This window comes from Bombina bombina, chromosome 3, assembly GCF_027579735.1.
Source record: "Bombina bombina isolate aBomBom1 chromosome 3, aBomBom1.pri, whole genome shotgun sequence".
Lineage (NCBI taxonomy): Eukaryota > Metazoa > Chordata > Amphibia > Anura > Bombinatoridae > Bombina > Bombina bombina.
Genome location: NC_069501.1, coordinates 711,824,734 through 711,850,845, shown reverse-complemented (window position 1 = coordinate 711,850,845; position 26,112 = coordinate 711,824,734). Strand labels below are relative to the sequence as shown.

The window sequence follows — 26,112 nt, the reverse complement described above, 5'->3', positions numbered from 1 at the left end:
CGCTCGGTGCTATTGTAAAATAACAAACTTTTGATTGAAGTTATAAAAACTAAGTATAATCACCATAGTCCTCTCACACATCCTATCTAGTTGCTGGGTGCAAGAGAATGACTGGGAGTGACGTAGAGGGGAGGAGCTATATGCAGCTCTGCTGGGTGAATCCTCTTGCATTTCCTGTTGGGGAGGAGTTATATCCCAGAAGTAATGATGACCCGTGGACTGATCACACATAGAAGAAATGACAGCCTTCCAGCATTACATAGTCTTGTTAGAAATGTGGCCAGTCATACCTCAAGCAGAAAAGTCTGCCAACTGTTTCCCCCAACTGAAGTTACTTCATCTCAACAGTCCTGTGTGGAAACAGCAATCGATTTTAGTAACGTTTGCTAAAATCATCTTCCTCTTACAAACAGAAATCTTCATCTCTTTTCTGTTTCAGAGTAAATAGTACATACCAGCACTATTTTAAAATAACAAACACTTGATTGAAGGATAAAAACTACATTTAAACACCAAAAAACTCTTAACCATCTCCGTGGAGATGTTGCCTGTGCAACGGCAAAGAGAATGACTGGGGTAGGCGGAGCCTAGGAGGGATCATGTGACCAGCTTTGCTGGGCTCTTTGCCATTTCCTGTTGGGGAAGAGAATATCCCACAAGTAAGGATGACGCCGTGGACCGGACACACCTATGTTGGAGAAATAGCCAATTTAGCCTGTGGTATCGCCACCTACACTGAACAAATTAATACTGGAGTATAGGCTATTGAATAGCCTAAGTATACACAGTCAGTAGAAGAGATTACACTCTGTGGGATGCAGGATAGTTAAGTAATAAAATGATAATTGTCCATTGCTCTCTCTATGTATTGAGCTTTGGTGTTCCAGCCAAATAAAAGATAAGGAAGCAAGTCTGTTTACACAAACTTAGAACATAATGACATCTGATATCACCTTTAAGTTCAAACCATTGTAATAGGCTGTTGTTTCAAAGCACAAAATCTGCTACTTTATATACACAAGTAAGCATGAAAATGGAATTTCTCAAATATGTTATACTCTGCAGTTGGTATAACAAGTAATTTAAAATACATTAATGAAAAAACAATTTTACAGTGTACTGTCCCTTTAAGCCTTTGGCTGGGGTGTCTTTGCCTCCTCCTGGTGGCCAGGTGTTGTATTTCCCAACAGTAAGGAATGAAGTTGTGGACTCCCCCTGCCTTATGGAAGGAAATTAATATTTTTTTATATTATTGATATTAAAGAAACTCAAAAACTGTATATATAAAATAAAAAAAAAACACACAAATTCAATTTGCAATGAAGAATATGACAGAAACAGGATAAATTATTTCCAAAGATAGTAACAAAGCATCAGAGTTAAATCATCCAATGTTTGGGCTGACTTTTTTTTATATGAATTTTATGCATAACTTTGAAGGAGAAAATAAAAATGATTACAGAATATTTAAATTAAACAGTTTTTCTGTGCATTAAAGGGACAGCAAAGTAACATTTTAATTTCATGATTTAGATAAAGCATGCTATTTTAAATAACTTTCCAATGATTTTCTATTATCTAATCCGCTTGATTCTCTTGGTATCCTTTTTTGAAAAGCGTACCTGCATATATTAAGGAGCAGATATGCACTCTTATTATCTCAGATGTGTTACAACAGCTCCCAGAAGTGCATTGCTGCTTCTTCAAAAAAGGATACAAAGAGAAATAAGCACATTTGATAATAGAAGTTTTATCAAATTGTATTGTTCTATCTGAATCATGAAAAAACAGAATTTATGTTTATCTGATAAATTACTTTCTCCAACGGTGTGTCCGGTCCACGGCGTCATCCTTACTTGTGGGATATTCTCTTCCCCAACAGGAAATGGCAAAGAGCCCAGCAAAGCTGGTCACATGATCCCTCCTAGGCTCCGCCTACCCCAGTCATTCGACCGACGTTAAGGAGGAATATTTGCATAGGAGAAACCATATGGTACCGTGGTGACTGTAGTTAAAGAAAATAAATTATCAGACCTGATTAAAAAAACCAGGGCGGGCCGTGGACCGGACACACCGTTGGAGAAAGTAATTTATCAGATAAACATAAATTCTGTTTTCTCCAACATAGGTGTGTCCGGTCCACGGCGTCATCCTTACTTGTGGGAACCAATACCAAAGCTTTAGGACACGGATGAAGGGAGGGAGCAATCAGGTCACCTAAATGGAAGGCACCACGGCTTGCAAAACCTTTCTCCCAAAAATAGCCTCAGAAGAAGCAAAAGTATCAAACTTGTAAAATTTGGTAAAAGTGTGCAGTGAAGACCAAGTCGCTGCCCTACATATCTGATCAACAGAAGCCTCGTTCTTGAAGGCCCATGTGGAAGCCACAGCCCTAGTGGAATGAGCTGTGATTCTTTCGGGAGGCTGCCGTCCGGCAGTCTCGTAAGCCAATCTGATGATGCTTTTAATCCAAAAAGAGAGAGAGGTAGAAGTTGCTTTTTGACCTCTCCTTTTACCAGAATAAACAACAAACAAGGAAGATGTTTGTCTAAAATCCTTTGTAGCATCTAAATAGAATTTTAGAGCGCGAACAACATCCAAATTGTGCAACAAACGTTCCTTCTTTGAAACTGGTTTCGGACACAGAGAAGGTACGATAATCTCCTGGTTAATGTTTTTGTTAGAAACAACTTTTGGAAGAAAACCAGGTTTAGTACGTAAAACCACCTTATCTGCATGGAACACCAGATAAGGAGGAGAACACTGCAGAGCAGATAATTCTGAAACTCTTCTAGCAGAAGAAATTGCAACTAAAAACAAAACCTTCCAAGATAATAACTTAATATCAACGGAATGCAAGGGTTCAAACGGAACCCCCTGAAGAACTGAAAGAACTAAATTGAGACTCCAAGGAGGAGTCAAAGGTTTGTAAACAGGCTTAATTCTAACCAGAGCCTGAACAAAGGCTTGAACATCTGGCACAGCAGCCAGTTTTTTGTGAAGTAACACCGACAAGGCAGAAATCTGTCCCTTCAGGGAACTTGCAGATAATCCTTTTTCCAATCCTTCTTGAAGGAAGGATAGAATCCTAGGAATCTTAACCTTGTCCCAAGAGAATCCTTTAGATTCACACCAACAGATATATTTTTTCCAAATTTTGTGGTAAATCTTTCTAGTTACAGGCTTTCTGGCCTGAACAAGAGTATCAATAACAGAATCTGAGAACCCTCGCTTCGATAAAATCAAGCGTTCAATCTCCAAGCAGTCAGCTGGAGTGAAACCAGATTCGGATGTTCGAACGGACCCTGAACAAGAAGGTCTCGTCTCAAAGGTAGCTTCCAATCTGATTGAAACCGTATGAACTTGGCCCTCGCTAGCTGAGGCCAAGCCTTGAGAGCATTGAATATCGCTCTCAGTTCCAGAATATTTATCGGTAGAAGAGATTCTTCCCGAGACCAAAGACCCTGAGCTTTCAGGGATCCCCAGACCGCGCCCCAGTCCATCAGACTGGCGTCGGTCGTGACAATGACCCACTCTGGTCTGCGGAATGTCATCCCTTGTGACAGGTTGTCCAGGGACAGCCACCAACGGAGTGAGTCCCTGGTCCTCTGATTTACTTGTATCTTCGGAGACAAGTCTGTATAGTCCCCATTCCACTGACTGAGCATGCACAGTTGTAATGGTCTTAGATGAATGCGCGCAAAAGGAACTATGTCCATTGCCGCTACCATCAACCCGATCACTTCCATGCACTGAGCTATAGAAGGAAGAGGAACGGAATGAAGTATCCGACAAGAGTCTAGAAGCTTTGTTCTTCTGGCCTCTGTCAGAAAAATCCTCATTTCTAAGGAGTCTATTATTGTTCCCAAGAAGGGAACCCTTGTTGACGGGGATAGAGAACTCTTTTCCACGTTCACTTTCCACCCGTGAGATCTGAGAAAGGCCAGGACAATGTCCGTGTGAGCCTTTGCTTGAGGCAGGGACGACGCTTGAATCAGAATGTCGTCCAAGTAAGGTACTACAGCAATGCCCCTTGGTCTTAGCACAGCTAGAAGGGACCCCAGTACCTTTGTGAAAATCCTTGGAGCAGTGGCTAATCCGAAAGGAAGCGCCACGAACTGGTAATGTTTGTCCAGGAATGCGAACCTTAGGAACCGATGATGTTCCTTGTGGATAGGAATATGTAGATACGCATCCTTTAAATCCACCGTGGTCATGAATTGACCTTCCTGGATGGAAGGAAGAATAGTTCGAATGGTTTCCATCTTGAACGATGGAACCTTGAGAAACTTGTTTAAGATCTTGAGATCTAAGATTGGTCTGAACGTTCCCTCTTTTTTGGGAACTATGAACAGATTGGAGTAGAACCCCATCCCTTGTTCTCTTAATGGAACAGGATGAATCACTCCCATTTTTAACAGGTCTTCTACACAATGTAAGAATGCCTGTCTTTTTATGTGGTCTGAAGACAACTGAGACCTGTGGAACCTCCCCCTTGGGGGAAGTCCCTTGAATTCCAGAAGATAACCTTGGTAGACTATTTCTAGCGCCCAAGGATCCAGAACATCTCTTGCCCAAGCCTGAGCGAAGAGAGAGAGTCTGCCCCCCACCAGATCCGGTCCCGGATCGGGGGCCAACATTTCATGCTGTCTTGGTAGCAGTGGCAGGTTTCTTGGCCTGCTTTCCCTTGTTCCAGCCTTGCATTGGTCTCCAAGCTGGCTTGGCTTGAGAAGTATTACCCTCTTGCTTAGAGGACGTAGCGCCTTGGGCTGGTCCGTTTCTACGAAAAGGGACGAAAATTAGGTTTATTTTTTGCCTTGAAAGGCCGATCCTGAGGAAGGGCGTGGCCCTTACCCCCAGTGATATCAGAGATAATCTCTTTCAAGTCAGGGCCAAACAGCGTTTTCCCCTTGAAAGGAATGTTAAGTAGCTTGTTCTTGGAAGACGCATCAGCCGACCAAGATTTCAACCAAAGCGCTCTGCGCGCCACAATAGCAAACCCAGAATTCTTAGCCGCTAACCTAGCCAATTGCAAAGTGGCGTCTAGGGTGAAAGAATTAGCCAATTTGAGAGCATTGATTCTGTCCATAATCTCCTCCAAAGGAGGAGAATCACTATCGACCGCTCTTATCAGATCATCGAACCAGAAACATGCGGCTGTAGCGACAGGGACAATGCATGAAATTGGTTGTAGAAGGTAACCTTGCTGAACAAACATCTTTTTAAGCAAACCTTCTAATTTTTTATCCATAGGATCTTTGAAAGCACAACTATCCTCTATGGGTATAGTGGTGCGTTTGTTTAAAGTGGAAACCGCTCCCTCGACCTTGGGGACTGTCTGCCATAAGTCCTTTCTGGGGTCGACCATAGGAAACAATTTTTTAAATATGGGGGGAGGGACGAAAGGAATACCGGGCCTTTCCCATTCTTTATTAACAATGTCCGCCACCCGCTTGGGTATAGGAAAAGCCTCTGGGAGCCCCAGCACCTCTAGGAACTTGTCCATTTTACAAAGTTTCTCTGGGATGACCATGTCACAATCATCCAGAGTGGATAGTACCTCCTTAAGCAGAATGCGGAGATGTTCCAACTTAAATTTAAATGCAATCACATCAGGTTCAGCCTGTTGAGAAATGTTCCCTGAATCAGTAATTTCTCCCTCAGACAAAACCTCCCTGGCCCCATCAGACTGGGTTAGGGGCCCTTCAGAAATATTATTATCAGCGTCGTCATGCTCTTCAGTATCTAAAACAGAGCAGCCGCGCTTACGCTGATAAGTGTTCATTTTGGCTAAAATGTTTTTGACAGAATTATCCATTACAGCCGTTAATTGTTGCATAGTAAGGAGTATTGGCGCGCTAGATGTACTAGGGGCCTCCTGAGTGGGCAAGACTCGTGTAGACGAAGGAGGGAATGATGCAGTACCATGCTTACTCCCCTCACTTGAGGAATCATCTTGGGCATCATTATCATTATCACATAAATCACATTTATTTAAATGAATAGGAATTCTGGCTTCCCCACATTCAGAACACAGTCTATCTGGTAGTTCAGACATGTTAAACAGGCATACACTTGATAACAAAGTACAAAAAACGTTTTAAAATAAAACCGTTACTGTCACTTTAAATTTTAAACTGAACACACTTTATTACTGCAATTGCGAAAAAACATGAAGGAATTGTTCAAAATTCACCAAATTTTCACCACAGTGTCTTAAAGCCTTAAAAGTATTGCACACCAAATTTGGAAGCTTTAACCCTTCAAATAACGGAACCGGAGCCGTTTTGAACTTTAACCCCTTTACAGTCCCTGGTATCAGCTTTGCTGAGACCCAACCAAGCCCAAAGGGGAATACGATACCAAATGACGCCTTCAGAAAGTCTTTTCTAAGTATCAGAGCTCCTCTCACATGCGACTGCATGCCATGCCTCTCAAAAACAAGTGCGCCACACCGGCGCGAAAATGAGGCTCTGCTTATGCTTTGGGAAAGCCCCTAAAGAATAAGGTGTCTAAAACAGTGCCTGCCGATATTATTATATCAAAATACCCAGATAAAATGATTCCTCAAGGCTAAATATGTGTTAATAATGAATCGATTTAGCCCAGAAAAAGTCTACAGTTTTAATAAGCCCTTGTGAAGCCCTTATTTACGATCGTAATAAACATGGCTTACCGGATCCCATAGGGAAAATGACAGCTTCCAGCATTACATCGTCTTGTTAGAATGTGTCATACCTCAAGCAGCAAGAGACTGCACACTGTTCCCCCAACTGAAGTTAATTGCTCTCAACAGTCCTGTGTGGAACAGCCATGGATTTTAGTGACGGTTGCTAAAATCATTTTCCTCATACAAACAGAAATCTTCATCTCTTTTCTGTTTCTGAGTAAATAGTACATACCAGCACTATTTCAAAATAACAAACTCTTGATTGAATAATAAAAACTACAGTTAAACACTAAAAAACTCTAAGCCATCTCCGTGGAGATGTTGCCTGTACAACGGCAAAGAGAATGACTGGGGTAGGCGGAGCCTAGGAGGGATCATGTGACCAGCTTTGCTGGGCTCTTTGCCATTTCCTGTTGGGGAAGAGAATATCCCACAAGTAAGGATGACGCCGTGGACCGGACACACCTATGTTGGAGAAAAAATGTGCGTTTCATTTCTCTTTAATACACAAAATACAATAGCAAAACGCACTATAGTTTAGAAAACAAAGGCTCACAAGAAAAACGATTAAAAGGAACATACAATTTCCTTAACGAATTATGAGGGCAAACACTGCTAAAATTTGAAGGATAAATAAATAAATGTCCATAAATACAACAATTTTCTTCTAAAAGCTCTACCGCCTACATAGTGTTTTATACATTTTAAATGTGTGCTCCTGTGCATTACTTCCATATTGATTCTAGATTGGCTACAGGCACGCTCTATGCCAACTCAGAGACAGCAGTAATGCAGGAAGCATGTGTTTGGAGAGTAGAGGAAAATGCCAGACAGCAGTGTCTTCAATGCATTCAGAAGGAACAAAAACTGCTTCAAATGTAAAAATGCTTTCCAACCAATCTAATTAGTGGCTTAGGGGTTTATGCCCTTTAAAACAAAATATTTGGTGCAAGTGGAAAAGACTTTAATAGCTAACATTATTTTGTTCAGAGCTTCTTTACATCCCTTGCTGAAAGGTTAACTTGTTCTCTACATAAAACTAAAAGAACAGCATGCCGTCAGAAAGTATCATAACTAAAGTCAATTTTATTGAATTCAATCACTTTAATTAATTACCTTATATTTAAGAAGAAATTTATTTCTGCAAATTAAAATTTCTCGCAGCCACTTGAGAATTTCTGTGCTGTTTAGCAACTGATGACCAGTCAGCTTCTTACAAATGTAAAAAAGCATCTGTGAGCTATAAAGAAACACAAATAATTCAGTTCACTGCCTTACATGTAGCACATAAACATTGCCAGGCTTCCAATTTTAAAACTTTTATTTTGTTTCAGAAACATTACGGGGTATAAAATACAAAAAGTAATAAAAATGTGAAATTAGTCATGGCAGTTCACAAGAAAATGATACAAGAATAGTAATATAATCAGGATACTCATCTCTACAATATTAATAGATAAGTGAATTAATCAGGTGGTCACTACAAAATAAAGAGTTAATTTCCTGCTACATAGATTCTCATACATAAACAATTTGTTTCTCTCCTTTAATAAATTGCAAGACAAAGTAATATGAGTAATAAAAGAATAAACTGTATGGGCTTCTAAAATAATGGTTACAACATCTATGGAACAAAGGTTGAAAAGGCAAAGTGGATGAAGGGGCGGGAGACAAGAAACAATATTGCATTCTTGAATTGATCTCAATAAAATTTTACATTGAGGAACAAAATCACTATTTTCTGGTTTGTAATATCCATAACCCTCTAAAAATGAACAGTTCTTTAGTTCTTGTACCCCACATTTGTCTAGTAGGTACTTGACTAGATTCACAGGATCTAGCTACCAAAGAACTTAGATGTCATACTATTAATAGCTATTTGGAAGACTAAAACAGATTGCAGGAACATTTAGGTTTATAACTTAATAACATATACAGAGCTTGCAAAATAAAATGTGCACCAAATAGTGTTTTTCCCTAATGATTCTATGCATCCCAAAAATGTCATGCCTCCCATTTTCCCAACATTGTCTCAAACATACATCTCTTGGTCCCATGTAAATAATAGCTATGTGTGCTGGTGTTAAATACCATAGTAACAGTATTTTGAAATTAAGTTCTAATATTTGTGGAGACACATAAGATCTATGAATCAAGGGTAAAGTTTTTTTTATATCTAGACTAGTCTCAAGCTCTCTATTCCAACTATTGCTGTATGAGGGTAGGTGAACCCCATGTAGTCTGCTTAAGAAGTGTCAACTAGACACCATTTCTCAAATTCAATAGGGGCTCTAAGTAAGTCTACATTTCCAAGGGAAGTTTGGATAAAGTAATGCACCTGTGCGTACCTTAACCATCTATTTGACCTAAAGCTTGTCTGTTCTTCAACTTACCACTAGTTAACAAATATGAAATGTGTACCTAATCCTTTATAATTATGTGATCTAGAATGAAGCCCTCCAAAATATTCTGCATTCAGTGGTATAGGAGTTAAGGGCAAATAAACTGTAGATATACCTTTATGTTTAGCAATAAGTTCCAGGAATGGAATATATGCTTGAGTAGAGTACACCCAAACCTCGGCTGCTACTCCATTATGCCAATCCAACACTCTCTGCAGAGTTATCACTAATAGAGAGATAAGCAAGGGTTGCCTAGTCCTCTGTTGTCTATGCATCATGGATTCTTTTATTCTAACTTTGATATTCCCCCAGATGTTTCCTTAGATAGCTCAGAGATAGAGAGTTTGGCACACCATGCATGAAATATAGAGGATCTTAGGTAGAATAGAAATCTTAATTGTTTAAATTTGTCCACACCAAGACAATTGTTTGGGAGACGAAGTCTGTACAGGTTTCCAGACCTGCAGCAATTTAAGATTGATAGTTATACTTAAAAAGGTTGTACAGTCCGACAGACAACTCCACTCCTAAATATCTTATAGTAGGAGAGCTTAATTCATATTTGCAGAGTAATCTGAGCCGTCTGAAAGCAGTCTCTAGTAATGTTATATAAAGCATTTCAGACTTCCGGCCATTAAAGGGATAGTCTAGTCAAAATTAAACTTTCATGATTGAGATACAGCATGCAGTTTTAAGCAGCTTTCTAGTTTACTCCTAGTATCAATTTTTCTTTGTTCTCTTGGTATATATTTGAAAAAGAAAGAATGTAAGCTTAGGAACCAGAGCATTTTTATTCAGAACTGATTATTGGTGTCTTAATGTAGCCACCAATCAGCAAGCGCCAACCAGATGCTGAACCAAAAATGGGCAGGCTCATGAGCTAACATTCTTGTTTTTTCAAATAAATATATCAAGAGAACAAAGACAATGTGATAATAGGAATACATTAGAAAGTTGTTTAAAACTGCGTACTCTATCTAAATCATGAGGGTTTAATTTTGACTAGACTATCCCTTTAACGATGAAATTGGAGAATTTGCCAAATTTTTCAAATTCCTCTACAAGGTGTTGATTTGACTTGGAACAAGAGGCCAGGAAAAGAAGAAAATCATTAGCATATATCATTAGTTTGCAATTGTTAGGTCCTGTTAGTATACTTTCAATTTATTTGTTGCGTCTAATATGTGATGCTAGGCTTCCATTTTATTCTGTAAACCAGTGTTTCCAATAAAGCTCCTTGTGTATTTCCCTTTTAAGGCATTTAAAACATTAACAGTACACTAGAAATCAAAGGGCCAGATTATGAGTGGAGCACTGACAGTTATTTGCGAGCATTAATTGTGTCGGGTTTTTCGCTTTTATTACAAGTTAAAAGTAAACCCGATCACTTGAGAGCAATTGAAATAAATGTGTGTCGGGTTAGCACTTCCTCAGAGCTCTGGTTCTCTGTTTCACAAAACAAAAAAGTCTCACAAAACACATCAAAAATATATTACAAAGTACAGTTACAATCATAACACCATCTAATAAAAAATATTCAAAAGAAATAATACACAAAAAAAGTTATAAGGACTCAGATATGAGATCTCAGGGAAAAAAAGCATGCAATGGTCTTTAACACAGAGATAAATACATATGCATGTATAAAGATGTATTGTGTGTGTGTGTGTGCGCACGTGTATATATATATATATATATATATATATATATATAAAACATAATTTATGCTTACCTGATAAATTTATTTCTCTTGTGGTGTATCCAGTCCACGGATCATCCATTACTTGTGGGATATTCTCCTTCCCAACAGGAAGTTGCAAGAGGATCACCCACAGCAGAGCTGCTATATAGCTCCTCCCCTAACTGCCATATCCAGTCATTCGACTGAAGACAAGCAGAGAAAGGAGAAACCATAGGGTGCAGTGGTGACTGTAGTTTAAAGTTAAAAAATACCTGCCTTAAAATGACAGGGCGGGCCGTGGACTGGATACATCACAAGAGAAATAAATTTATCAGGTAAGCATAAATTATGTTTTCTCATGTAAGGTGTATCCAGTCCACGGATCATCCATTACTTGTGGGATACCAATACCAAAGCTAAAGTACACGGATGAAGGGAGGGACAAGGCAGGTACTTAAACGGAAGGTACCACTGCCTGTAAAACCTTTCTCCCAAAAATAGCCTCCGAAGAAGCGAAAGTATCAAATTTATAGAATTTTGAAAAGGTATGAAGCGAAGACCAAGTCGCCGCCTTGCAAATCTGTTCAACAGAAGCCTCATTTTTAAAGGCCCATGTGGAAGCCACAGCTCTCGTAGAATGCACTGTAATCCTTTAAGGAGGCTGCTGGCCAGCAGTCTCATAAGCTAAGTGGATTATGCTTCTTAGCCAAAACGAAAGAGAGGTTGCCGAAGCCTTTTGGCCTCTCCTCTGTCCAGAGTAGACAACAAACAAAACAGATGTTTGACGAAAATCTTTAGTAGCTTGTAAATAATACTTTAAAGCACGAACCACGTCAAGATTGTGTTATAGACGTTCCTTCTTTGAAGAAGGATTAGGACACAATGATGGAACAACAATCTCCTGATTGATATTCTTATTAGATACCACCTTAGGTAAAAACCCAGGTTTGGTACGCAGAACTACCTTATCTGCATGGAAGATCAGATAAGGAGAATCACATTGTAAGGCAGATAACTCGGAAACTCTACGAGCCGAGGAAATAGCTACCAAAAAAAGAACTTTCCAAGATAAAAGTTTGATATCTATGGAATGAAGAAGTTCAAACGGAACCCCTTGAAGAACTTTAAGAACCAAATTTAAGCTCCATGGCAGAGCAATAGGTTTAAACACAGGCTTGATTCTAACTAAAGCCTGGAACATTCGCCAGACGCTTGTGCAAAAGAATAGACAGAGCAGAAATCTGTCCCTTTAAGGAACTAGCTGACAATCCTTTTTCCAATCCTTCTTGGAGAAAAGATAATATCTTGGGAATCCTGACCTTACTCCATGAGTAACCATTGGATTCACACCAATAAAGATATTTATGCCATATCTTATGATAGATTTTCCTGGTGACAGGCTTTCGTGCCTGAATTAAGGTATCAATGACTGACTCGGAGAAGCCACGCTTTGATAAAATCAAACGTTCAATCTCCAGGCAGTCAGTCTCAGAGAAATTAGATTTGGATGGTTGAAAGGACCTTGTATTAGAAGGTCTTGTCTCAGAGGCAGAGTCCATGGTGGAAAGGATGACATGTCCACTAGGTCTGCATACCAGGTCCTGCGTGGCCACACAGGCGCTATCAATATCACCGATGCATCGCCTTGGGATCCCTGGACCTGGATGCGTAACAAGGAAGTTTGGCGTTCTGGCGAAACGCCATGAGATCCAGTTCTGGTTTGCCCCAACGATGAATCAATTGTGCAAACACCTCCGGATGGAGTTCCCACTCCCCCAGATGAAAAGTCTGACGACTTAGAAAATCCGCCTCCCAGTTCTCTACACCTGGGCTATGGATAGCTGATAGGTGGCAAGAGTGAATCTCTGCCCAGCGAATTATCTTTGAGACTTCTAACATCGCTAGGGAACTCCTTGTTACCCCTTGATGGTTGATGTAAGCCACAGTCGTGATGTTGTCCGACTGAAATCTGATGAACCTCATTGTCGCTAGCTGAGGCCAAGCCTGAAGAGCATTGAATATCGCTCTCAGTTCCAGAATGTTTATTGGAAGGAGTGTCTCCTCCTGAGTCCACGATCCCTGAGCCTTCAGGGAGTTCCAGACTGCCCCCCAGCCTAGAAGGCTGGCATCTGTCATTACAATTGTCCAATCTGGCCTGCGAAAGATCATACCTTTGAACAGATGGACCCGAGATAGCCACCAGAGAAGAGAATCCCTGGTCTCTTGATCCAGATTTAGTAGAGGGGACAAATCTGTGTAATCACCATTCCACTAACTGAGCATGCAGAGTTGCAGCGGTCTGAGATGTAGGCGTGCAAACGGCACTATGTCAATTGCTGCTACCATTAAGCCGATTACTTCCATACACTGAGCCACCGAAGGGCGAGAAGTGGAATAAAGAACACGGCAGGAATTTAGAAGTTTTGATAACCTGGACTCTGTCAGGTAAAACCTCATTTCTACAGAATCTATTAGAGTTCACAGAAAGGAGACTCTTGTGAGAGGGGATAGAGAACTCTTTTCTTCGTTCACCTTCCACCCATGCAACCTCAGAAATGCCAGAACTATGTCCGTATGAGACTTGGCAATTTGGAAATTTGACGCCTGTATCAGGATGTTGTCTAAATAAGGGGCCACTGCTATGCCCCGCGGTCTTAGGACCGCTAGAAGTGACCCCAGAACCTTCATAAAGATTCTTGGGGCTGTAGCTAATCCAAAGGGAAGAGCTACAAACTGGTAATGCCTGTCTAGGAAGGCAAACCTGAGAAACCGTTGATGATCTTTGTGTATCGGAATGTGAAGATAAGCATCCTTTAAATCCACCGTAGTCATATATTGACCCTTTTGGATCATAGGTAGGATGGTACGAATAGTCTCCATCTCGAATGATGGAACTCTGAGGAATTTGTTTAAGATCTTTAGATCCAAAATTGGTCTGAAGGTTCCCTCTTTTTTGGTAACTACAAACAGATTTGAGTAAAATCCCTGTCCCTGTTCCTCCTTTGGAACTGGATGGATCACTCCCATAACTAGGAGATCTTGAACACAGTGTAAGAATGCCTCTCTCTTTATCTGGTTTGCAGATAATTGTGAAAGGTGAAATCTCCCTTTTGGAGGGGAAGCTTTGAAGTCCAGAAGATATCCCTGGGATACAATTTCCAACGCCCAGGCATCCTGGACATCTCTTGCCCAAGCCTGGGCGAAGAGTGAAAGTCTGCCCCCTACTATATCCGTTACCGGATAGGGGGCCGATCCTTCATGCTGTCTTAGAGGCAGCAGCAGGCTTTTTGGCCTGCTTGCCTTTGTTCCAGGTCTGGTTAGGTCTCCAGACCGACTTGGACTGAGCAAAAGTTCCCTCTTGTTTTGCATTAGAGGAAGTTGATGCCGCACTCGCCTTGAAGTTTCGAAAGGCACGAAAATTAGTCTGTTTGGCCCTTGATTTGGACCTATCCTGAGGAAGGGCATGACCTTTTCCTCCAGTGATATCAGAAATGATCTCCTTCAAACCAGGCCTGAATAGGGTTTGCCCCTTGAAGGGAATGTTAAGCAGCTTAGACTTTGAAGTAACATCAGCTGACCATGATTTAAGCCATAGCGCCCTGCGCGCCTGAATAGCAAAACCAGAATTCTTAGCCGTTAGTTTAGTCAAATGAACAATGGCATCAGAAACAAAAGAATTGGCTAGCTTAAGTGCTCTAAGCTTGTCAAGTATGTCATCCAATGGGGTTTCTACCTGTAAAGCCTCTTCCAGAGACTCAAACCAGAAAGCCGCAGCAGCAGTGACTGGGGCAATGCATGCAAGGGGCTGTAGAATAAAACCTTGTTGAATAAACATTTTCTTAAGGTAACCTAACTTTTTATCCATTTGATCTGAGAAAGCACAACTGTCGACAGGGATAGTAGTACGCTTAGCTAGGGTAGAAACTGCTCCCTCCACCTTAGTCTGTCCCGTGTGGTGGCATCTATTGGAAACATTTTCTTAATAATAGGAGGGGGAGAGAACGGCACACCTGGTCTATCCCATTCCTTAGTAATAATTTCTGTAAACCTTTTAGGTATTGGAAAAACATCAGTGCACACCGGCACTGCATAGTATTTATCCAATCTACACAATTTATCTGGCACTGCAATTGTATCACAGTCATTCAGAGCAGCTAAAACCTCCCTGAGCAATACGCGGAGGTGTTCAAGCTTAAATTTAAATGTAGACATATCAGAATCAGGTTGAATCCTCTTCCCTGAGTCAGAAACATCACCCACAGAAAGAAGCTCTCCTTCCTTAGTATCAGACATAGCTCTGTATTTCTTCTAACTTTCCTGTAAACCCAGGTAGTCTGGATAATACCGCTGACAGTGTATTATCCATGACCACCGCCATGTCTTGTAAAGTAAACGCTATGGGCGCACTAGATGTACTTGGCGCCATTAGAGCGTGACTCCCTTGAGCGGGAGTCAAAGGGTCTGACACGTGGGGCGAGTTAGTCGGCATAACTTCCCCCTCGTCAGATTCCTCTGGTGACAAATTTTTTAAAGACAGAATATGATCTTTATTACTTAAAGTGAAATCAGTACATTTGGTACACATTCTAAGAGGGGGTTCCACCATGGCTTCTAAACATAATGAACAAGGAGTTTCCTCTATGTCACACATGTTTAAACAGACTAGCAATGAGACCAGCAAGCTTGGAAAACACTTTAAATCAAGTTAACAAGCAAAAAATAAAAACGGTACTGTGCCTTTAAGAGAAATAAATTTTGTCAGAATTTGAAAAACAGTGAAAAAAAAGCAGTAAATCAAACGAAATTTTTACAGTGTGTATAATAAGCTAACAGAGCATTGCACCCACTTGCAAATGGATGATTAACCCCTTAGTACAAAAAATGGATCAAAAAAACGATAGACGTTTTTTAACAGTCACAACAAACTGCCACAGTTCTGCTGTGGCCCTACCTTCCCAAACAAATGACTTTGGAAAGCCTAAGAGCCCTTTAGAGAGGTCCTATAGCATTCAGGGGACTCCTGGAGGAAGCTGGATGTCCCAGTCTGTAAAAGTTACTTCGCAATAAAGCACTAAATTAGGCCCCTCCCACTCATGTTAAAACAGTGGAAAGCCACAGGAAACTGTTTCTAGGCAAATTTAAGCCAGCCATGTGGAAAAAAACTAGGCCCCAATAAAGTTTTATCACCAAAGCATATATAAAAACGCTTAAACATTTCCAGCAAACGTTTTATATTGCAAATCTATAAGAGTATTACCTCTGAAAGTAAGCATGATACCAGTCGCTATTAAATCACTGTATTCAGGCTTACCTTACATAAATCTGGTATCAGCAGCATTTTCTAGCATTTACATCTCTAGAAATTTTTTTAACTGCACATACCTCATAGCAGGATAACCTGCACGCCATTCCCCAGCTGAAGTTACCTCTCTCTTCAGTTATGTGTGAAAACAGCAATGGATCTTAGTTACAACCTGCTAAGATCATAGAGATCACAGGCAGATTCTTCTTCTATTTTCTGCCTGGGACAAAATAGTACAACTCCGGTACCATTTAAAAATAACAAAATTTTGATTGAAGAAAAAAACAACTACGTTTCACCACTTCTCTCTTACTACCTCCATGCTTGTCGAGAGTTGCAAGAGAATGACTGGGTATGGCAGTCAGGTGAGGAGCTATATAGCAGCTCTGCTGTGGGTGATCCTCTTGCAACTTCCTGTTGGGAAGGAGAATATCCCACAAGTAATGGATGATCCGTGGACTGGATACACCTTACAAGAGAAATATATATATATATATATATATATATATATATATATATATATATATGTAGTACATATGTATTTACAGACATAAACACATGTGTACACATATATAGAAATATATGTATAAGCATTGGAGCCTTTTGCAGTTAAGTAGATGAAAACATGTAAAATCATATTATGCAATATTCATATTTAATAAAGTGTTATGTGTATTTACTGTAAATATTTCACATTCCAATATTATTCACATAGGGGAATGTGTTCTAAGTATTTATATATATATATATATATATATATATATATATATATATATATATATATATATATATATATATATATATATATATATACATATATACATACATATATATATATATATATACATATATATATATATATATATATATATATATATATATATATATATATATATATATATATATATATATACACACACACACAGTATCTCACAAAAGTGAGAACACCCCTCATATTTTTGTAAATACTTTATTATATCTTTTCACGTGACGGCACTGAAGAAATTACACTTTGCTACAATGTAAAGTAGTGAGTGTGAAACCTGTATAACAGTGTAAATTTGCTGTCCCCTCAAAATAACTCAACACACAGCCAATAATGTCTAAACCGTTGGCAACAAAAGTGAGTACACCCTTAAGTGGAAATGTCCAAATTGGGCCCAAATAGCCATTTTCCCTCCTTGGTGTCATGTGACTCGTTAGTGTTACAAGATCTCAGGTGTAAATGGGAAGCAGGTGTGTTAAATTTGATGTTCTCTCTCTCACACTGGTCACTGGAAGTTCAACATGGCACCACATGGCAAAGAACTCTCTGAGGATCTGAAAAAAGAATTGTTGTTCTTCATAAAGATGGGTTAGGCTATAAGAAGATTGCCAAGAGCCTGAAACTGAGCTGCAGTACTGTGGGCAGTGGTTTCAGAGGACAGGTTCCACTCAGAACAGGCCTCATTATGGTCAACCAAAGAAGTTGAGTGCACATGCTCAGCGTCACATCCAGAGGTTGTCTTTGGGAAATAGATTTATGAGTGCTGCCAACATTGCTGCAGAGGTTGAAGGGATAGGGGGTCAGCCTGTCAGTGCTCAGACCATACGCCGCACACGGTATCAAATTGGTCTTCATTGCTGTCGTTCTAGAAGGAAGCCTCTTCTAAAGATGATGCACAAGAAAGCCCGAAAACAGGTTGCTGAAGACAAGCAGACTAAGGACATGGATTACTGGAACTATGACCTGTGGTCCAATGAGACCAAGATAAACTTATTTGGTTCAGATGGCGTCAAGCGTGTGTGGCCGCAACCAGGTGAGGAGTACAAAGACAAGTGTGTCTTGCATACAGTCAAGCATGGTGGTGGGAGTGCCATGGTCTGGGCCTGCATGAGTGCTGCCGGCACTGGGGAGCTACAGTTCATTGAGGGAACCATGAATGCCAACATGTACTGTGACATACTGAAGCTGAGACTGAGCCACAGGGCAGTATTCCAACATGATAACGACCCCAAACACACCTCCAAGACGACCACTGCCTTCCTAAAGAAGTTGAGGGTAAAGGTGATGGACTGGCCAAGCATTTCTCTAGACCTAAACCCTATTGAGCATCTGTGGGGCATCCTCAAACGGAAGGTGGGGGAGCGCAAGGTCTCTAACATCCACCAGCTCTGTGATGTCGTCGTAGAGGAGTGGAAGAGGACTCCAGTGGCAACCTGTGAAGCTCTGGTGAACTCCATGCCCAAGAGGGTTAAGGCAGTGCTGGAAAATAATGGTCGCCACACAAAATATTGACACTTTGGGCCTAATTTGGACATTTCCGCTAAGGGGTGTACTCACTTTTGTTGCTAACAGTTTATATATACACACACATACACACAGTATCTCAAAAACGTGAGTACACACCTCACATTTTTTGTAAATATTTTATTATATCTTTTCATGTGACAACACTGAAGAAATTACGCTTTGCTACAATGTAAAGTAGTGAATGTACAGCCTGTATAACAGTGTAACTTTGCTGCCCCCTCAATATAACTCAACACACAGCAATTAATGCCTAAACCGTTGGCTACAAAAGTGAGTACACCCCTAAGTCGAAATGTCTAAATTGGGCCCAAAGTGTCAATATTTTGTGTGGCCACCATTATTTTCCTTCACTGCCGTAACCCTCTTGGGCATGGGGTTCACCAGAGCTTCACAGATTGCCACTGGAGTCTTCTTCCACTCCTCCATGACAACATCACAGAGCTGGTGGATGTTAGAGACCTTGCTCTCCCCCACTTCCATTTGAGGATGCCCCACAGATGCTCAATAGGGTTTAGGTCTGGAGACATGTTTGGCCAGTCCATCACCAAGGCAGTGGTCATCTTGGAGGTGTGTTTCAGCTCGTTATGTTGGAATACTGCCCTGCGGCCCAGTCTCCGAAGGGAGGGGATCATGCTCTGCTTCAGTATGTCACAGTACATGTTGGCATTCATGGTTACCTCAATGAACTGCAGCTCCCCAGTGCCGGCAGCACTCATGCAGGCCCGGACCGTAACACTCCCAACACCATGCTTGACTATAGGCAAGACACACTTGTCTTTGTACTCCTCACCTACTTGTCACCACACACGCTTGACACCATCTGAACCAAATAAGTTTATCTTGGTTTCATCGGACCACAGGACATGGTTCCAGTAATCCATGTCCTTAGTCTGCTTGTCTTCAGCAAACTGTAGATAGTGTGAGAGCGATAACACAAAGTTTAACACACCTGCAACCTTGTAACACTAACGAGTCACATGACATTGGGGAGGGAAAATGGCTAATTGTGCCCAATTTGGACATTTCCACTTAGGGGTGTACTCACTTTTGTTGCCAACAATTTAGACATTGATGGCTGTGTGTTGAGTTATTTTGAGGGGACAGCAAATTTACACTGTTATACAGGCTGTACACTCACTACTTTACATTGTAGCAAAGTGTAATTTATTCAATGTTGTCACATGAAAAGATATAATAAGGTATTTACAAAAATGTGAGGGGTGTACTCACTTTTGTGAGATACTGTATATATATATATATATATATATATAAATATAAATATATATATATATATATATAAATATAAATATATATATATATATATATATATATATATATATATATATATATATATATATATATATATATAGCACTCCATATCACAGTAGCAGCCTCCAGGGTGCACTTTCAGAAGGATGTTTAAATAAGCAGGTAGAAAAAAGGCACTCACTGAAAAAAGTAAAACTTAACATTTAATAAATCACATTAAAATGCATGACGTTTTGGGAGCATTTGGGATACAGCTGTTGAAAAAATACAAAAGCGGTATACCCAATTCTTAACCCCATCACCTTAAATACCCATGTGTTGCTCCTTAGAACGGCGAGCCGCGAATGCGGCCCGTGTGCAGCGTCGGGCGAAAGTGACGTCATCAGCTTGAGTCACGCCTAGACGTCTGTCGCCAAGAAAACGTAAGGGTGCCGTGTCACAGCTACGCGCACCAATAGAAAGGGGTTAGCAACCTGTCAGAAATAACGTAAACAAATAAACATACTACATGTATCAATTACACATAGTGCAAGTGTCATTTAAACCCAATCGAAAGCATGCAAGGTTATAGACAAAAATAAAAATGAAATTGAGACGCTGCATAGGAGACAACACAGTTGTGAATAATAAAAACAATTAAAAAGATTATAAGGTCTAAATTCATCAATAGAGGACATGCGATGAGTGACTATTACTATAAAAGACATCGGGTGAATATTTTGCTAAGTAACAGGAACGACATTATTATTACATATTAAACTCATTCTTGTGCAATACAACCTGTATGTATATGCAATAGTCAATCATGCACCCAGGAGTATGGTAGAAAACCAGATACCAGAGGGCTTAACAAAGGAACGTGGCATATGTTCAATATATCGTGGTTGATTAGACCACATAGTAGCATCGTACAAAATGTTTAAAACCATAGTTATTAGGTTTCTTAGGATCCTGTGTAGAATGGTGCAAAATCCAACATAGTATTCAACTCTTTAGGTGTTATGGCGTCCAGTGTGTATATCCATCTGGTTTCCAATCTGAGGAGTCGATTGCCTATATTGCCTCCCCTCGTTAGCGGTGGCACCTGGTCAATGAGTATGATTCTAAGACTTGAAACACTATGCTTGTAGCGGGCAAAATGGCGAGCTACTGGCTGATCAGAGTCCCCTTTTTTAAGGGCGTCCCTGATCGCAAAGCGATGATTTGCCATACGTTTCCGAAATGTAGTGACCGTTTTGCCAATATATACAAGGGAGCAGGGCAAATCAACATATAGATTACATAGGTGCTCATACACGAGAGTCTATGGTTGATCTTATAGCGCTTAGTGTGTGGATGTTGGAACGTGTCTCCTTTCAACATACTATCGCATGTGACACAGTCCCCACATTTAAAGCAGCCCTTCTTATTGGATTTCAACCAGGTATGTCCCTCATAGCACCTAATAGGGCCAGTCTTTACCAGTGAGTCACGTAGATTTTTGGCACGGCGGTATACCATCCTTGGGTGTTATTTATGCATGAATGGCAGAGATTTCTCCGTGTTAACCAGGTCCCAATGTTTGGTGATAGCATTTTTAACACTCTGGTGCATAGGGTCAAATGTAGTAATGAAGTTAATGTGTTCATCTACAATGGTGTTGTCCTTTTTAGTAGCAGTTGCACTCTGGAACCGTTTGACCACTTCATCTTTAACCTTCGTTACCATCTCATGAGGGAGGTGTGCAGGCTGTCAGGTTCATGGTGGTGGGATCTCACCAATACAATGCCCCCCCCCCCCCCCATTGAGTTTCTACTTGAGCTTTTACAGATTTGTCTTGAAAAAAAAATTACTTTAAATTTGAAAGGGACTTTTACTTGCAGATCTCGGGGACTGCAATGGGGTCACGTATGCCAACCTCTACATGTCCTGGTATGAACAGTCTATCATGCAACCCCAAGACATGGTGGAGGTTGTGTACTACACCAGATACATAGATGATGTTTTCCTTATTTGGCGTGGTACTACTGACAGCCTAATCTCTTGTATTGATGGCCTAAATGACTTGACACTACCAATTAACTTTAACACTGAGTTTGATGTTAATATGGTTTATTTTTTGGACCTCAACATCTTCAGGGTTGTAGATGAAGGGGTATGCAGGTTTGGTACTTCTTTATATACCAAGCCTACAGACCGCAACTCCCTACTAGAAGCCCATAGTTACCACCCTATACATCAAAAAAGTGGCATTATAGCCTCCCAACTCACTCGGGTACTGCGCAATAATACTGAGGCATCCAACAGAGAGAGACAACTAAATGAAATGTCTAATAAATTGGTTGTACGTGGCTATGATAAAGAGATGGTAACGAATGTTAAAGATGAAGTGGTCAAACGGTTCCAGAGTGCAACTGCTACTAAAAAGGACAACAACATTGTAGAAGAACACATTAACTTCATTACTACATTTGACCCTATGCACCAGAGTGTTAAAAATGCTATCACCAAACATTGGGACCTGGTTAATAACTATGGTTTTATACATTTTGTACGATGCTACAATGTGGTCTAATCAACCACAATATATTGAACATATGCCACGTTCCTTTGTTAAGCCCTCTGGTATCTGGTTTTCTACCATACTCCTGGGTGCATGATTGACTATTAATTATACATCCAGGTTGTATTGCACAAGAATGAGTTTAATATGTAATAATAATGCCGTTCCTGTTACTTAGCAAAATAATCACCTGATGTCTTTTATAATAATAGTCAATCATCGCATGTCCTCTATTGATGAATTTAGACCTTGTAATCTTTTTAATTGTTTTTATTATTCACAACTGTGTTGTCTCCTATGCAGCGTCTCAATTTCATTTTTATTTTTGTCTATAACCTTGCATGCTTTCGATTGGGTTTAAATGATACTTGCACTATGTGTAATTGATACATGTAGTATGTTTATTTGTTTACGTTATTTCTGACAGGTTGCTAACCCATTTCTATTGGTGCGCGTAGCTGTGACACGGCACCCTTACGTTTTCTTGGCAACAGAAAGGGGGCGTAACGCTCCCGAAACGTCATGCATTTTATATATATATATATATATATATATATATATATATATATATATATATATATATATATATATATATATATATATATATATGTGTGTTTCTCAACCTCCTACCCTTCTAGATTGTAAGTTCCCACGGAAATATGGCCCTCAATTCCTCCTGTATATGTTTGTAAATTTTGTTCCGTCTCTTACAAGTTTTATATTGTTTTATTTAAATGAACTGTATCCATGTACAGCACTGAGGAATGTGATGGCGCTTCATAAATAAAGTATAATAATAATATATATTGTATCAAAAGAACATCTTATATATGTAGAAATGTGTATTTATGAATAAATATAACATATTCTTCTATGTGAAGGACATTGGAAACTGAAATGTTCATATTTTCATGTCGGGTTAGCTCACTTGAGAATACGTGACTGTGTTTGCGCGTTAGTAGGGTGTTAGGGTTATTTTCCTATTTTTTTGCTCCATTGAATGCTAAAGGGGAATACGTTATTGAGCGTGTGCGATATAATAAGTTTGGCTTTTTACGCGCGTCAGGTTAGTGCACAAGTAATTACTTTTTATTTTCAACTTGTAATACGAGCGCAACCAGATGCTCACAAAAAATTTGCTTCTAGGGCATTAAAGGAACATGAGCATTAAATAGTGCTCAACTAGTAATCTGGCACTAAAATGGCAATCAAGAAATCTTCCACACCCTGCCATGACTCCAAAAATGACTGACTAAATCATTACACAGCTACTTTCCTAAACCACACAGCCTTGATTATTAGAATAGAAATAAAGTCCATTAAGTTTAAAATGCAAACTTGTACCTAAAACACAGATATTCTTATTTTACCAACCTAATTTCCCAAAATGTTTCAATTGGTGCTTCAGGGTTCCAAAGCTCTATGTGTTCAGGTTGGTGAAGTACCAACAAGGCCTGGAAATAAACAAGAGGGAAAGAAAATAGGAAAATGGAAACAAAAAACTAAATTTATGCTTACCTGAAAAATGTATTTCTTTCATGATGGTGGGAGTCCATGAGTCATCACGTGTGGAAATATTTTCCTCCTGACCACTAGGAGGAGGCAAAGGCCAGAGATTTAAATCCCTCCCACTATCCGTGATCCTCAGCAATACATATAGCCAAGTAGATGAGGAAAAAAGAAAAACAGATAGGATGTTAATATTCAGGCACTATGGCCTGCATAACTTTCCTGGAAAAGGCATCATCAGAAGAATAACACACAGAGCGATAAAACATAGAAAATGTGTGTAAAGAAGACAAAGCAGCTGCCTTACAAATCTGATCAAAAGAAGCCTCATTACAAAAGGCCCAAAAAGTAACAACTGCTCTAGTGGAATGAGCAGTAATGCGCTCAGGGGAAGTTTTCCTGGCAACCAAATAAGCCTTCTGAATTAAAGTAAATGTAAAGTTGAATGAATGAGTGCCCAATTTTTAAAAATTACTATTAAAAACAGGAGCACTTTCATTCATTAATCTTTACATTGCAGCGTTTAAAAAAGTAAATAAAAAATACTTACCTTTTTCTTTAGCAAACCTGGACCGGCAATCCTCCGCCCGCAGCTCCTCTGTACTTACCTCAGCAACCTCAAAACTGGCTTCTTCCAACCATAGCCTGCACCCCAGAGTGTCCAGCTAATGATGCTATGCCGTGATTGGAGGAAGCCGGTTTAGTCATTGAGGTACTAAGTACTGCATTAGAAGCAGGCGGAGGATCGCCGGTCTGCTTTTGTTAAAGGATAGGTAAGTATTTTTAAAAAAAAAATGCTGCAATGTAACATTTAATGAATAAAAGTGCCCCTGTTTTTAATAGTATTTTTAAAAACCGGACACTCATTCATTCAACTTTACATTCACTTTAAGCCAAGCTGCTTAGTAACAGCTGTAGCTTTCTAAACTTTGCAAGGCCCAGAAAAATTATGGAGGGGGGCGTGAAGGGGCGCAGAAGCGGGTGGGATCGCTATGCCACGCTACATTACGGCAGTGAATGGGAAGGAGGTAGACGGGATCTTATGTTAGATCCATGTTGGTAAAGGGATTTTGGAGTGGGGTATAGTAATGAGGGGGGGGGGGGCAGCTACACTACGGAAAAAAGTAGGTTTTTTTTTTAATTTTTATGAAAAAATAATAAGTTAGAGCTAACTGGGTACTGGCAGACAGCTGCCAGTACCTAAGATGGTGGCAAACAGGTAGAGGGTTAGAGTGCTGTTTGGGGGAGGATCAAGGAGGTTGGGGTCTAATGGGGGAACCTACACTGCAGGGAATGTATTTAAAAAAAAATATTAAAAAAAACCCAAAAAAAACCTTTATTTTTATACTGACGGACTTTCTGCCAGTACTTAGGATGCAAAAGGTAGGAAACAGCAGCCAGGAAGCAGCCACCTCATCCACATCAAATGAAACTCCAAAAGAAAGGGTGGTCCAGCCTTTGCAGTTTAAAGTAAAATTAACTTTATTGTGCCATGGTCCACAAAACAAACAACATTTCAGACCTACATCAGGTCCTTAGTCATGTCTGACATGACTAAGGACCTAATGTAGATCTGAAACGTTGTTTGTTTTGTGGACCATGGCACAATAAAGGTCATTTTACTTTAAACTGCAAAGGTTGGAGCACCCTTTCTTTTGGAGTACTTAAGATGCGGGTGACCATTGAGGGGTGGGGGATGGAAGAGAACTGTTTGAGAGGTAGCAGGGAGGGATCAGGAGTTGGGATGTGTCAGGTGGGAGGGTAATCTCTACACTTAAGCTAAAATTAACCCTACAAGCTACCTAATTAACCCCTTCACAGCTGGGCATAATACAAGTGTGGCGCGCAGCTGCATTTAGCAGCCTTCTAATTACCAAAAAGCAATGCCAAAGCCATACAGGGAGTGCAGAATTATTAGGCAAATGAGTATTTTGACCACATCATCCTCTTTATGCATGTTGTCTTACTCCAAGCTGTATAGGCTTGAAAGCCTACTACCAATTAAGCATATTAGGTGATGTGCATCTCTGTAATGAGAAGGGGTGTGGTCTAATGACATCAACACCCTATATCAGGTGTGCATAATTATTAGGCAACTTCCTTTCCTTTGGCAAAATGGGTCAAAAGAAGGACTTGACAGGCTCAGAAAAGTCAAAAATAGTGAGATATCTTGCAGAGGGATGCAGCACTCTTAAAATTGCAAAGCTTCTGAAGCGTGATCATCGAACAATCAAGCGTTTCATTCAAAATAGTCAACAGGGTCGCAAGAAGCGTGTGGAAAAACCAAGGCGCAAAATAACTGCCCATGAACTGAGAAAAGTCAAGCGTCCAGCTGCCAAGATGCCACTTGCCACCAGTTTGGCCATATTTCAGAGCTGCAACATTACTGGAGTGCCCAAAAGCACAAGGTGTGCAATACTCAGAGACATGGCCAAGGTAAGAAA

General features: G+C 40.1%; 1 protein-coding gene across 7 annotated transcripts in view; it reads right to left on the bottom strand.

Moving 5' to 3' along the window:
• Positions 1–26,112, bottom strand: part of NF1 (neurofibromin 1) — a 1,508,106-nt gene that overhangs the window by 780,731 nt on the left and 701,263 nt on the right. For all 7 annotated transcript variants that reach the window (XM_053707520.1, XM_053707522.1, XM_053707523.1 and 4 more), the window contains exons 15-16: positions 23,534–23,613; positions 7,787–7,910 (exon numbers count right to left, since the gene is read on the bottom strand). In XM_053707520.1, the coding sequence (XP_053563495.1) occupies positions 7,787–7,910; positions 23,534–23,613 (204 nt within the window). The remainder of the gene's footprint in view (positions 1–7,786; positions 7,911–23,533; positions 23,614–26,112) is intronic.